This window comes from Electrophorus electricus, chromosome 21 (assembly GCF_041902795.1).
Source record: "Electrophorus electricus isolate QZ-2024a chromosome 21, ASM4190279v1, whole genome shotgun sequence".
In the NCBI taxonomy this organism is placed as follows: Eukaryota; Metazoa; Chordata; class Actinopteri; order Gymnotiformes; family Gymnotidae; genus Electrophorus; species Electrophorus electricus.
This window is the reverse complement of record NC_137517.1, coordinates 6,768,599-6,781,298: the sequence shown is the minus strand read 5'-3', so window position 1 is coordinate 6,781,298 and position 12,700 is coordinate 6,768,599. Positions and strand designations below refer to the sequence as shown.

The window sequence follows — 12,700 nt, the reverse complement described above, 5'->3', positions numbered from 1 at the left end:
AGATTCTGTAGAAGTGTCTAATTGTATCTTAACTATGATGATTCTTAAGTTGACAGATGTTTTTAAATTATAATTGTTTAATCTAGTCTAATTGTCTCATTTTCAGCTGTCTAGCTACGAATGTCCCTGGACGCATTTGTTTCTCCTTTTGAATCAAATGGGCCACAATCAGATTGGTTCCAGCCCAGTACTAACTTGCCTTCCTGATACAGTGTTTTGTATTGTATATTATTACTTGCATCTCTCTGATATTTGGCCTCTACAGTAATAGCTATCCTGCAAAAACATTTGATTTGATGGGACTATATTCAAGGTAGGTCCTAAAGTAGATCTTCACCTATTCATTGTCGGCATGACTTAGCAATGACTCAGATAATTCAAGGAGAGGGCATTCTAAGATCCTTGAGGAAATGGAGGTACTCCAGTAGTCTATTTTGGTAATGTTATATTGGACTCCTGAGAGAAATCCCTCCCCCTAACTCTGGACTTTCCTTGGTGCATCCCAGTCTGACCGCAACCCTGTCCCCATGCCGCTCCTCCCTGTTGGACATGGCTGATCTGGCACATGGCCCTCCAGGCCTGGCAACTTAGTCAGCTGCTGATAACCTGGTGTTGAACATCTGCTGGGAATAAGCCCTTACTCTCCTGCAGTGAGAGCAGACCACACTGCCATCTTGTTTTGCTGGCCAGGCCCAGTGTAGACCTTAGGCTGCCTGACACCAGAGCAATAGTCCAAGCATTTGCCGTTGGTGTAGATGAACTTGCCCAGTTTTTCCCCCCCTGCAAGTATCAATACAGCTGTAAAATATAATCTTTATACTGTAAACACAGGCTGATCTTCCTCATGAAACATTAGGCCTATGTTGTTAGCTGTTTTCTTCAGGGAATCAGACATTTTTAATTATGGCAGCGCCTCCCCTAGACTTAATGGCTTAATGCCAGAGTGTACAAACTTTTTTTTTTTTTAAATTAAGTCTTTTATGTTACCATAGTGCCTTTGACGATGAATCTGAGGACTGCTTGTTAGCTCATCCGTTTGGTCCATGCCAGTTTTTTATTACATGGCTATTACTCTTGGTGGAGGTATTGTCTTCCTAACCTGGTCTACCTGTTTGTCATCCTGGTAAGATGATAGCCTGCGTGGCGGTGCTTTCACTTGGACTAAGGCGTTCTGCAGGGTCCTCTTGCTATCTTGTTTTTGGCAAGATTGCAGTTGTAACCAGTTGAATCATATATAGCTCTGTGTATGTCTATCAGCTGTAATATTCTCTTGTGATTGCCGATATTTATTCAATTTCCATATTTATTCCTTTTTAATATATGCCCGTTTTCCGCTCAACTTTGAACTATATAAACTCCACCAAGACGAACAAGATACGCGTGTATCTGCAGTTCCGCTCATACACGTTCTAATGTGCAAGTAGCCACATTCGCGTTGTCTTGGCATGTTGACGGAGGCTTCTTGCCGAGTGGATATGTCGAGCACGAACTATAACCCCCACTTTTCTGTTTAATTAATCCTTTCAAACCGCTAGTGGGATTTTACATGAGGTAGTGTGCCAAGTCATACTTCAGATCTTTTAACTACGATCCGGGAAGCACTACACGCCACGCCTGTTCACTTTCCCATAGCGTGCACGCATGTCAGGCATGCGAGCTGTTTGGAGGCGTGGAGAGGGTTTAAATGCCCGCCTTTGTTTCGCGCGTTGGCGCTGCTCCTAGAGTGCGGCCTGTCGCGTCTGTTGAGTGGCGCGTGAGACAGTGTTTCTCACACTGTCGGGTCCGTGGCGGAAGACTGGAAGAGTCTGTTCATATGCTGTTGTTGCTCCAGGCGCCGTTTCATTGAATGATGTGGTAGCATTGTTATCAGAACAGAACTCTTTATTGTGTGTTAAACAAGGAGGAAGACAGCTAGCCTGCTTCTCTTGTTAAAAATTAACAGAAATCTCACTTCAAAAGAACATATCTTTCAGAGTAGTTTAAAATGGTATTAGGATGTCAAATGTTTGGCTATATAGTGGCGGAAGAAAAAAGACCTTGTCTTTACTTTACATACAGTATTGTTCTGTTGCCTAACTTTGTGCTACCTGAGGTTTAATACCTTGGTATTCTTTTAATAGCCCATGCTGAGTTCAGGAATGCCATTAAAAATGTTGTAGTGCTGACATGTTTGTTTGTTTTTGCCTCTCCCCGTCCCATGTCCCTTTATGTCTAGTCTGTAAGAAGACTCCGCCCCCAGTTCCTCCACGCATCAAGCCCCTCATAGCACTGAATGTTCAGAGCAGCACCGAGTCTGCTCAGGACACCTACCTGGACAACCAGGACAAGCGCGACGAGGCCAACAGCCAGTCAGGACGCAGCAACTCCTCAGACAGCGTCACCAGCTCAAGGACGGGAAGCTTAGCCAAGGGCGCCAAGCGGCCGCCCCTGCTGCCCCAGGCCCCGATTCCTGCCCCGCGGGAACCACCCTTGCCCCTGCCCAGTGCCAGGGTGAGCAGCCCCCCTCTTCCCTCCCCAGCTCCCGAGACTCCGCCCATAAGCATCACTCTCGTGACAGACGAACCCCAAGCTGCTCCCAGGCGAAAACTTTCATCTATCGGTATCCAGGTGTGTGTGTGTGTGTGTGCGCGCGCGCATCACGTTTTAACTCCCACATTCCTTCTCATTCTGTCACTTGGCCCCCTGGTTAGTTACATAATTTTGAAAATACATACTGCAAAGCAAACACTCATCATGCCTGAAGAAATAGTGTGCAATAAATTCAGCTGTGAATTGCTGCTATTATGCAAATCTCCATCTGATCATTTGACCTTTTAAAATAAAATTAAAAATCTAAAATACAAATTGTCTTTGTAGCTGTTTATTTTTTATATACTAAATGGGTCCAAACAACAGTGGATTAGTTGTGGAGGTTTTCTTCTGACAGCAATGGCATGCACCTTGCTGCATTTAAGCAAATCAGCTGCCTGCAAATAGCTTGTACTCCACATAGCTTCTGTCATTAGGCTGGTGCATCTTAAACTGGCAGCAACTGTAGCTCTGTGTGTTTGTGTGCGTGTTTCCCTGGGGACAGAGAGCCAGTATAGTTGTGGGTTTTTTGTTTTATTTATTTTAAAGTAGCTTATTAACCCTGTTTTTGTCATATTTTCAGAATCTGGACTTTATCCCACATTTTTAAACCTATTGTTTTAGTGTTTTTAAGAAGCTCTGCAAAGAAATTGTATTGACACTTGGGATCCAATTACAACTTTGCTATTTACACCACCAGTCGTGGATTCATAAAAATAGTGCCAGTCGGGTTGCCGGTATTGGCCATAGTTCCAGTGTGACGGCTAGTGTGTATGCTGTGTTCCTGACAGGTGGACTGTGTGCAGCCTGTGCTGAGGGAGGAGCAGACCCCCACAACAAGGTTCCAGTCCATTGGCGTGCAAGTGGAGGACGGCAGGCCGTAAGTCCCCAGGCCCTTCCATCGGCACCTTCTCCTCTTTGATGTCCGCGTCATCCTCGCTTGTCCTGGTTCTGGTACATCGGCTCTGATGTGTGCGCTTTGAGCATTGTGATTGGTCACGCTGCCCCAGAATTTAACAACCTAGCAGTAGCATTCGCAGCAGGGTGATCACTGATATCATAGTCACAGAAGAGACCGTTTTTGCTGGGGGGTGGTGGGAAAATTGAGGTTATTTCAGTGGCTGAGGGTGAAAACACAAATGATTTTTACAGCACGCAAATATTTGTGACTGGGCTGAGTCCCTTGCTTTCACTCCACATGCCTCTGTGGGCACCGGGCAGGAGTGTGTTGGCACGCTGCTCTGAACATCAACCCCAGTATCCTGATCAGCTGAGGTTTTTAGCAGGTGTGGAGGTCTTTTCCTTCAACTATTTACTGTGCTCCTGAAAAAAGAAGAAAAAATCTAAAGCAGTCATTTTAAGGGATTTTTTTTTTCCCTGTGCACCTCCTTCCTGGAGCCATTGGCAAATACCTTCTTGTTGCCCAAATGGCATGTGCAAACATATTTGTCACGCATGGCACAGCGCGATAACCAGCACAGTTTGTTCAGTCCCCGCTCCGTGCCGATGGGGAGGAGCCGAAAGCACACTGTAATGGCACTATTATGAAGAAATAATCAAATTCTGTGGGTCAGCTCATCGACTTCCCGTTCTCTCTGGCACTACATATATCCATATTTCTCTCTCTCCCTTTTATCTCGCCTCTCGTCCCTAGAATTACATGTGTCCTTCCAATACCGTTTTTCTTTTTTTCTTAAAACACCCCCCATCTTCTGCTCTTTCACTTCCTCTTAGATAACTTAACTTTAATTCTTTCACTATAAGGTTCTAGGGCACTGCTCCTTCCACCTTTCTGATTTGGGATTATTTCCCCTATATGTCAGTAAGATGTCAGGATTGTTGCATACCCTGACTGGCGAAACTGACTCAAATAAAATCAGATGGATGATTTCAGCTGGTGCTTTTGAAGAGTAATGGAATGTTATGACAGACATGCCTGACTTGGCCTCATCTTTCATGTAGATTCATGCTATTGGAATGAGCAGACTTCTCTTCGAATGGGAATGTTTTTTCTTTCAAGTTGCTACTTTGGTCTGGAAGAATTCGTCTCTGTTTTAAAATTGCAATGGGAGGTTCAGGATATTTAAAACGGACTCCTGTCCGCGACTCCGGTTCATCCCGTGCCGTTTGATGTGCCTTAAGCCTGCTGTTCCGTCCCTGTCTTCCAGACTCAGCCGCTACAGCAGTATGGCGTCCCGACAGGAGACGACTGAGGTGGAGTCTCAAGACCAGGCAGACGGCAAGTCGGCACAGGATGGCACCACCGGCTGTGGCACACAGACGCCAGGCTCGCCAGAGCGCGGCCAGCGCACACCAAACCCCTTGAAAGCTGCTGCCACCCGCTCCGTATCAGGCTCCATTCCAGAGAGCCTTGACCCGGCGCTGGACCCGTCCTCGCTGCCCCCTCCAGACCCTTCGCTCCAGATTGGTGGGAGTGGGAGCTTGAATGGGGCGGCGGAGCAGACTAGAACTCCAGCAGCGTGCCTCAGGGATGGCCACTGGTTCCTCAAACTTCTACAAGCTGAGACTGGCCGCATGGAGGCCTGGTGCCAGCAGATGGAGCAAGAGGGCAAAGAGAAGCAGCTCTCAGAAGAGGGTGAGGAGCAGTAGTTTAGCTCAGCGATGCATATGTCAGCCCTGCAGATCCACATAGAGCTCCAGAACTGGGATTGAGAACTGCTACAATTGCACTATAATGGCTAAAGTGAAGACTTTCCAAAAAACATCTTGTTGATGCTTGGATTTTTTGATTGATTGTTTAAAATCTGTTGTTTTAACAACGTGTAAGAGTGGTTCTCAGTTCTAAGTCCTGTGATTTTAGGTAGCACAATCAACTCAAAGCTCTCTCCTGTTACACTTAGTCATACATCTTGTGTATCAATCTTATTTCCAGATAGGGATTGTTCACATATAAATGCAACTGTAAATGCACACAAGATGCATTTAAAACAGATTTAATTCCGGTTACTCAGACCACTTCAGGAGGTAGACCCTGTTTTATATTTGGTTGTTTCATGCATCTTGAGGATTTTATCCTGATGGGGGGAAAAAATTTTAATGCACACGTTTAAAATGGATTTAAACCCAGTCACTGGGACACTTACAAATGCTCTGTGCAGCATTTGAAAACCAAAACCCCTCATGTCATGTCACACGATGTAACCATCCAGGAACTACCTCAAAGTGGAAAAGCCAAAGTTGCTGTCTTAGAAAAATGAAAAACAAATTTGCAATTTTCTAAGCGTCTGTCATTCTTGTTGCAACAAGAAAAGAGGCGCAACATAGGAAGTTGGTTGTCAGCTGGTATAAGTAGACTTGCAGTTATTGTGCTAAATGGCAATTAGATTTCACCTAGGCTAACTGGAGATACATTTGTTTATATGCAGTATAAATGCATGTGGTTTAAATTTCATCACAATACAATCCAGGTACAAGAAGCATGAAGCAACCAAGTATAAACAGGGTCAGAGTGTAACTGCATGTGGTTAAAATTGTATCAGGATTCAATCCAGATACAAGTTGCATGAAGTGACCAGGTGTGAACGGGGTCAAAGTGAGTAGAGGCTTTTTTATTACTATTACTATTTTAATTATTATTAAAAACCCATTTCAGAGTATGAGTGGGTTTGCTTAATATGTCCTTACACTACCTAAATGACCCTTACCAAATTACTTGGAGAACATTTTTAAATAATTGTTTTTAATGAAATCTAAATGAGATGAAATCCAATTCTGGATTACATTAGAATTAAATCTCACACACAGACGTTGCCCAGTCCAGGGCCTTGCCAGTGGCCCTTAACTCTAATTGATAGCTTCACTGCCCGGGCTTAATTAGGTTCCCTCAAACCCAGTCCAGCCCTAGACGGACGTCCTCATACATCCTTATTTTCCTTGAGCTCCCTTCCTGCTGGAACACTTTGGTAAGAGGGCCATGAAATATACCGCTTACCTTTCATCGAAGAGCATCCTGCTAGGGTTAAGACTGGCGTTTAATCACGGCCGCTGCTATTCACAGGGCCATATAAAAGCCAGAATAAGGAATGAGATCAGACTCTAATGATCAGATTCATTGCATGGCATTAATTAGACATGTCTTTCTACAGGCTCCTATTCCTGGGTTCTGCCAGCCTTTGATTAAGCCCACTCGAGCTTTTAAGGATGGGCTTGGACATTAAAACACCTCGTACAAAGGAGTCAGTGCAGGGCTCTATGAGTGGGGGTCGAGCCCAGGCCTATATTGCACTCAGTCGTAGTGTATTGTTCATAGTAACGTTGAATTTAAATTTGTGAAAATTGTTTACACTAGACTTGATGTGAGATTCGGAAACAAGTCCAGTGCGTTTCATGGCAACCAGATTGGCAGCGCAGCATCTTCTCCCCCATAAATGATAGTTTAAATCTCTCCTGAGCTCAAGTCTCTTTTATCCTGTGTGTGTATGTGTGTGTGTGTGTATGTATATATATGTGTGTGTGTGCGTGTGTGTGTAGTACTGGGGAAGATCCGCAGTGCGGTAGGCAGTGCTCAGTTGCTCATGTCTCAGAAGTTCCAGCAGTTCCGAGGCCTGTGTGAGCAGAACCTGGTGAGTTCCAGAACTCCCCTTTAAAGAAGAGCTGAAATTAGAGTTGACCTCTTTCACCTTGTTAGTTCATGTTCCTGGTCTTATTGTCTACAATGCATCAGTATCATGAATAGACCAAATTCTTGTTTTTGCGAGATATTTTCACTCAAATGCCTACTTCTGTAACATCTCTTTCTTTTTGGCAATGCCACCAAGGTGGGGGCAGTGGGGGGTCAAATAATGGCATGCTTTCACAATCCAGTCAAATCCTGATGGATGAACTCAAGTGCTGCCCTTGCCCCAGTATCCTCTTTCTCTCAGAAATATATCAGATTGGAATACATTGTGTTACAATTTCCATTTCACATTGTATTTAACATGTACACAAAGTAGACTGGCCAAATGGGAAAGAGATACTACAGGCACAATAATTTGAATTCTGAAGAGCTTTAATATATTAAAATGGCACCGATGGCAGATTCTAAATGCAAAGCTCTGGCCTTACATTGAACTCCTTTATGTAAGTTGTCTTTGGGCTATACATTGTACCATTCTCTGTGTGGTATGTTTATCGTTGTTATTCTATTTCACTATTCTTCTTTATTTCATTATTCTTCGCTTAATGTTATCCAAAAAACCCACTTTCTCTGTCATAATAAGATTATTTAAACCTGCAACCAAACCACAGAACCATGAGGTTAATAGCAAAAGGGTTCAATGTCTGGAAATGGAGTCCGCTTCAGTACTTGTGTTTAAGCTGGTTGATGCTGCCCTCCAGTGGTCCATGTGTGCATAGCAAAATTAAATATACAGCTTGAGCAGAAATACTTGTTGGCGGTGAAGTTAGTCAGTCAAATTAGCATTATGTCAAATAATGCTATAACAGTTTCATTTTCTGTTTATAGCCTGTATTAATTAAGCAAAACAAAAAATGAGGGGGGAAAAAGCTTTTGTTTGAATTTGTAGTGTTGCTTGCTTGGGTGCAAAAATGCATTACAGTCTAAGATCAGGTCAGAGCTCACCTAAAGCCTGGGCAGAGAGTAGTGGCAAATTTACAGCCAATGTTTTATTCATAGGACCACTGGTGGGCCCTCTTGCTGGAGGAATGAAGGCTTCTTCTCAGGCTTTTCTTGAATTGGTCTGCTGATCTTGGCTGCTTGTATGAATGTATCCCTAATATCATAGGACCCAATGCAGACTTTACTGACTTTACTGTCTGACTTTTACTGATTTTGTGCGCGTGTGTGTGCGTGCGCGTTCGTGCGCGCGCGTGTGTGTGTGTGCGTGCGCGTTTGTGTGCGCGCGCGTGTGTGTGTGTGTGTGTGTGTGTGGGTGGGTATGGGGTGTGTATGATCCGTCTGATTACGGCAGGACACGGATGCCCAGCCGCGGCCCACTGCGCAGGACCTGGCTGGTTTCTGGGACCTGCTGCAGCTCTCCATAGAGGACATCAGCATGAAGTTCGACGAGCTGCACCTGCTCAAGTCCAATGCCTGGAACCTGCCAGAGGACAGCAGCAAAAAGGTACACACACCACCTCCCATTAGAGTGTGTGTGTGTGTCAGTCAGGATGGCACACGGTGCCATGAACTTATGGCACACAATGATGGGTTGGGGCAGGCAGTCTATTTTGTAAGACGATATACAACCTTGTTCCAACCTACTACACTTCCTGACTTTTGTCAGGACAGGTACCTTTTAAGGGGGAGGTGAGTGTTTGCTCATCAATGCATGTTTGTGCTCAGGAGAAGGAGGACAAGAAGCAACCGTCGGTGCAGACGCCGAAGAAAGTGGCGAAGGCCAAGTCGCCCGCCGCCAAGGAGAAGAGCAGTGGCGAGCCGAGCGCCGCCGACAAGCAGCGTCAGGAGGCCAGGAAGCGGCTGATGGCAGCCAAGCGCGCTGTGTCTGAGCGGCAGAACTCGGCCACGGAGAGCGCCGACAGCATCGAGATCTACGTGCCTGAGGCCCAGACTCGGCTCTGAGAGAGCCTCCGCGCACACACACACACACACACACGCACGCACGCACGCGCGCGCGCGCGTCCGCCCCTGCGTCTGCCTCTTTGCGACAGAAACGCAGGCTCCCACACAGGTGTCCCAGCGGCTCTACCAACACAAGCAAGGAGATGATTAAAGACATGGAGCACAGCAAAAAAAAGAATATTAATAAGATTTTTTTTTTAAAGCAAACTGCTTTAAAGCACGGGGCACTCCCGTGTGACGGATGCCACAGAAGAGCCCCCCCCACCCACCCACCACCACCACAGATCATTTGTTGCTGTTGCTATTCCTGTAATAAGTATTATTGGGGGCTGTAATTATCTCATGGGATATATTGAGACTTCAGTCTGTAAATTGTGTTAATATCTTGGGTGAGGCTCCGCCCCTCACCGGTGTGTGTGTGTGTGTGTGTGTGTGTGTGTGTGTGTGTGTGTGTGCGCGTGTGCGTGCGCATGCGTGTGTGCTTAAAGAATCCTACACCCTTTGGTCACTCCACCAAACTCAAGCTGACCCCAAACGCTACACTCCCAGAGGCCATCTTGAATTACCCATAGAGCACGCACTCAGGATTCTGCACGTGTGCACTTGTCTTTAAACAATGCGGTCTTCCTCTTTTCTCCCGGTTATTATTGTTTATTAATACTATTATATCTCTGTTAGCCATTCCGGCCTGTTCCACAAGAGGGAGAGCATTGCCAAATGATGTTTTAGGGGCATTTGAATGAAATGTAGGCGTATTTTACGGTTTCATTTTGAAGGATTCCCCCACCCACCCTCAGCATGTGAGGCTGGATCCATACAAGTCTCTAGATTAATGATAATTAAGCGGTACACCAGACACGTGAAATTCACATTAGTCGTGAGCATGAGAGGATTAGACGGTAGCAGTGGTATTCACTGTGTTTTGGGTGCGGAACGTGGGGCGCTGCTTATGCATCACTCCAGTCCTATTCTGTTAATGAACTGCCAATGTTTAGTGATGCACGTGCCTCACTGTTTTGGTTTTTGTTTACAATGTTCCTTTGTTTTAACTTTTGAGCGAATGTGTGCTATGTGCACTTGCTGCAGTGTGAGACTACAAAAGTTTTTGCACTTGCTTCATCCTGTCAGAGTTTTGCGTAACTCCCTCAATCCTGTTACGCGGTTACTCACACTGAGCACTCTCTCTGTCCCTCTCTCCTTTACACATCATGTTTTGAAATTCCACCACTTTATTTATTTATTTTTTTTTTAATTGACTCAAATCACTTGTTTTAAAAAACATTCACTTGGATCTACAATTCCTTTTATTTATTTTTTTATTTTATTTTTTTTTTTACTTTTTTACTAGTCACATTTCTCTTTTGGTTTTCTGTTGTCATCATTCCATCCAGTCCTTGTGTGGAGTGTAGATATGAGAGCACATCTGTGCCGGGTAACTGGGAGTCCAGGTGTGTCCAGGAGACCGATGTGCACTGGATCCCTGAAAATGCTGGAACATTGCTCTGCATTTTTTAGACACGGAGGCCTCTCTGTCACCTTTAGGTTTGGATTATTTAATTTTATATTGGACATTAAAAAAGTAAAAACCTTTCCTTTACTTAGTATCGGGTGGTACGGTTGGAAGAAACCATTTAATCCTGAAGGGGAAAACGGTTTGTTGCCCTTCACTGCCTGTTTATGCCAAATGTATTCACAGTGGCAATATGTAGGTTGAACAGTCAACCATCACTGAATGTTATTTTTCTCCACAGAGGCTCACACTGACAAAAGTTCAAGGCCTGCCATCTGTTCAGATATGCCTGCTCGTGTGCTTGATGCCAGTTAGTGTCCTAAGTTTTATATTTTAAAAAACTAATTAATTAACATTTTTTAGAATCTGTATTCTCACACTGGCTAGTCACAAGCTGACCACTTCTGCCAATGCAGTCATAGAATACCTCATAAACACCGCCAGTTTCAGAGACCAAGCCAGAAAACATTTTTTTTTAGTGGTCAGTGACTAGGATTTACTTATTATAACCAGCAGCAATTAGTCTAACTGCTACTTGAAAATTCTATTGTCTGTAAAATTATAGGTTTATTTATATGAAAATAATTATTTTTAAAAATCAGTCATGCACAAGATGCCATGGGCATGGAAGATCACAGTAAGTCCAAACATTCACAAAATGAAGAAAAACATGACTTGGGTTTGAATTCTTTACCAGGACCAATTCAGGTGTGCACCTTTTGCAGATCCATCCATAGCAACGAACTGCAGGAAAGGGTATGCATTTTTCTAGTTGTTAAATTTGCAAACTTGAGTTAGTGTTTTGGGACAAGTGCTGGCAGCTCCACATATTCATTCCTTGTGGATCCAACATACTCCAGTATGAGTAATGAGCTTTTCTTAACAAATAATTGAATTTGATTTGTGCATTTTCTATGCACCAGATCTTATTTAATGTGCATCCTTCATAGAGTCTAGCCCTACTATGGATTTTCAGTTATAAACCTACCTAAAGTGTAACTTAACATGGGCTTAATCAGAAAATGGGCCCTGTGAAGAAGCGAGAGCATGTACAAACATGGCACAAGTCTGTTAGCTTGAGAACCAGAGGCTTTCAGGAATAGAAATTGTCTTTAATCATCAGGGTATTGAGGTTGCCGCTTCTTTAACATTTTGTTCCAGACAGACAGCTTAGTCCTGGGCTAACTATGCACTGGTTCTAACGGTTGCCCCTTGGGATGGGGTGCAGGGGTGGCTGGCTCATGCACCAGCTTTGTGTGTAAACCTTTAAAAGGGTGGTGGGGATGCTGGCTAAGACTTAGCATGGCATGGAATGCGTCTGGCTCAAACATGATTTATAGTTAAAATGGTGGGTTGCTGGTCTAGTACTGGGGTCTGCTGCACTGTAATGTAAACCCACCCTTACATGCCTGATTCAGTATATACAAGGAAGCTAATTAACTTCTGAATTAGAACAGGAGAAACACTATTCTTTGTAGGGCAAAGTTTTGTTTTTTGTTTTGTTTTGAGTTTGTGTGTGTGTGTATGTGTGTGTAAAAGAGAAAGAGTGTACTTAAAAAAGCATTTCTGCTATCATGAAATGCATTCCATCCATTCCTTGTGTAATGACCTGGCGACAAATGAACTTTGTTAGCAAACATCACATCACACAAGTGAAGCTCATATTGCATGAATGGTGTTCACATACTGGATGCATTTCATTATACTACAATCTCATGGCCACTTTTTCTTTTACTGTAGACTGAAATAAACATTAGTTTCAGGGTGTAGTCACCTCTAGGATGTGTGCCTCTGTTGATTTGTAATGTTTTACCCACATAAAGGACATGTATTTCATTGTCCAGGTAAATATTAAACTTTTTTTAATACAGTGTTTTTTTGTGGTCATCATCATTAGACTCTTTTCATTTCCTTTTATTGGCATCAAAGAGTAAAGATCAAAGTCAAAACACATCGTGCACCTGAAAAAAAAAGACGGTGGTGTGTAGTTGACAAATTTCAGCCTGTAAGATTCTTGTTCACTGCTAGGCAATGCCCCCGTTTGCAGGGGTTCTTCGTGATTTTTGTCGGTACTGTCA

At 44.0% G+C, this 12,700-nt stretch overlaps 1 protein-coding gene across 3 annotated transcripts in view; it reads left to right on the top strand.

Moving 5' to 3' along the window:
- dlgap4a (discs, large (Drosophila) homolog-associated protein 4a) overlaps positions 1 to 12,493 on the top strand; it is a 78,215-nt gene extending 65,722 nt beyond the window's left edge. Inside the window, exons 7-12 of one of the 3 annotated variants that reach the window (XM_081704813.1) lie at positions 2,216 to 2,490; positions 3,360 to 3,448; positions 4,737 to 5,164; positions 7,060 to 7,151; positions 8,502 to 8,654; positions 8,876 to 12,493. In XM_081704813.1, the coding sequence (XP_081560939.1) occupies positions 2,216 to 2,490; positions 3,360 to 3,448; positions 4,737 to 5,164; positions 7,060 to 7,151; positions 8,502 to 8,654; positions 8,876 to 9,112 (1,274 nt within the window). In that variant the 3' untranslated portion in view covers positions 9,113 to 12,493. Of the gene's footprint in view, positions 1 to 2,215; positions 2,608 to 3,359; positions 3,449 to 4,736; positions 5,165 to 7,059; positions 7,152 to 8,501; positions 8,655 to 8,875 lie in introns of all 3 variants that reach the window. The other 2 variants (XM_081704812.1, XM_081704814.1) reach the window with 2 other exon arrangements.
- The last annotated feature ends 207 nt before the right edge of the window (positions 12,494 to 12,700 follow it).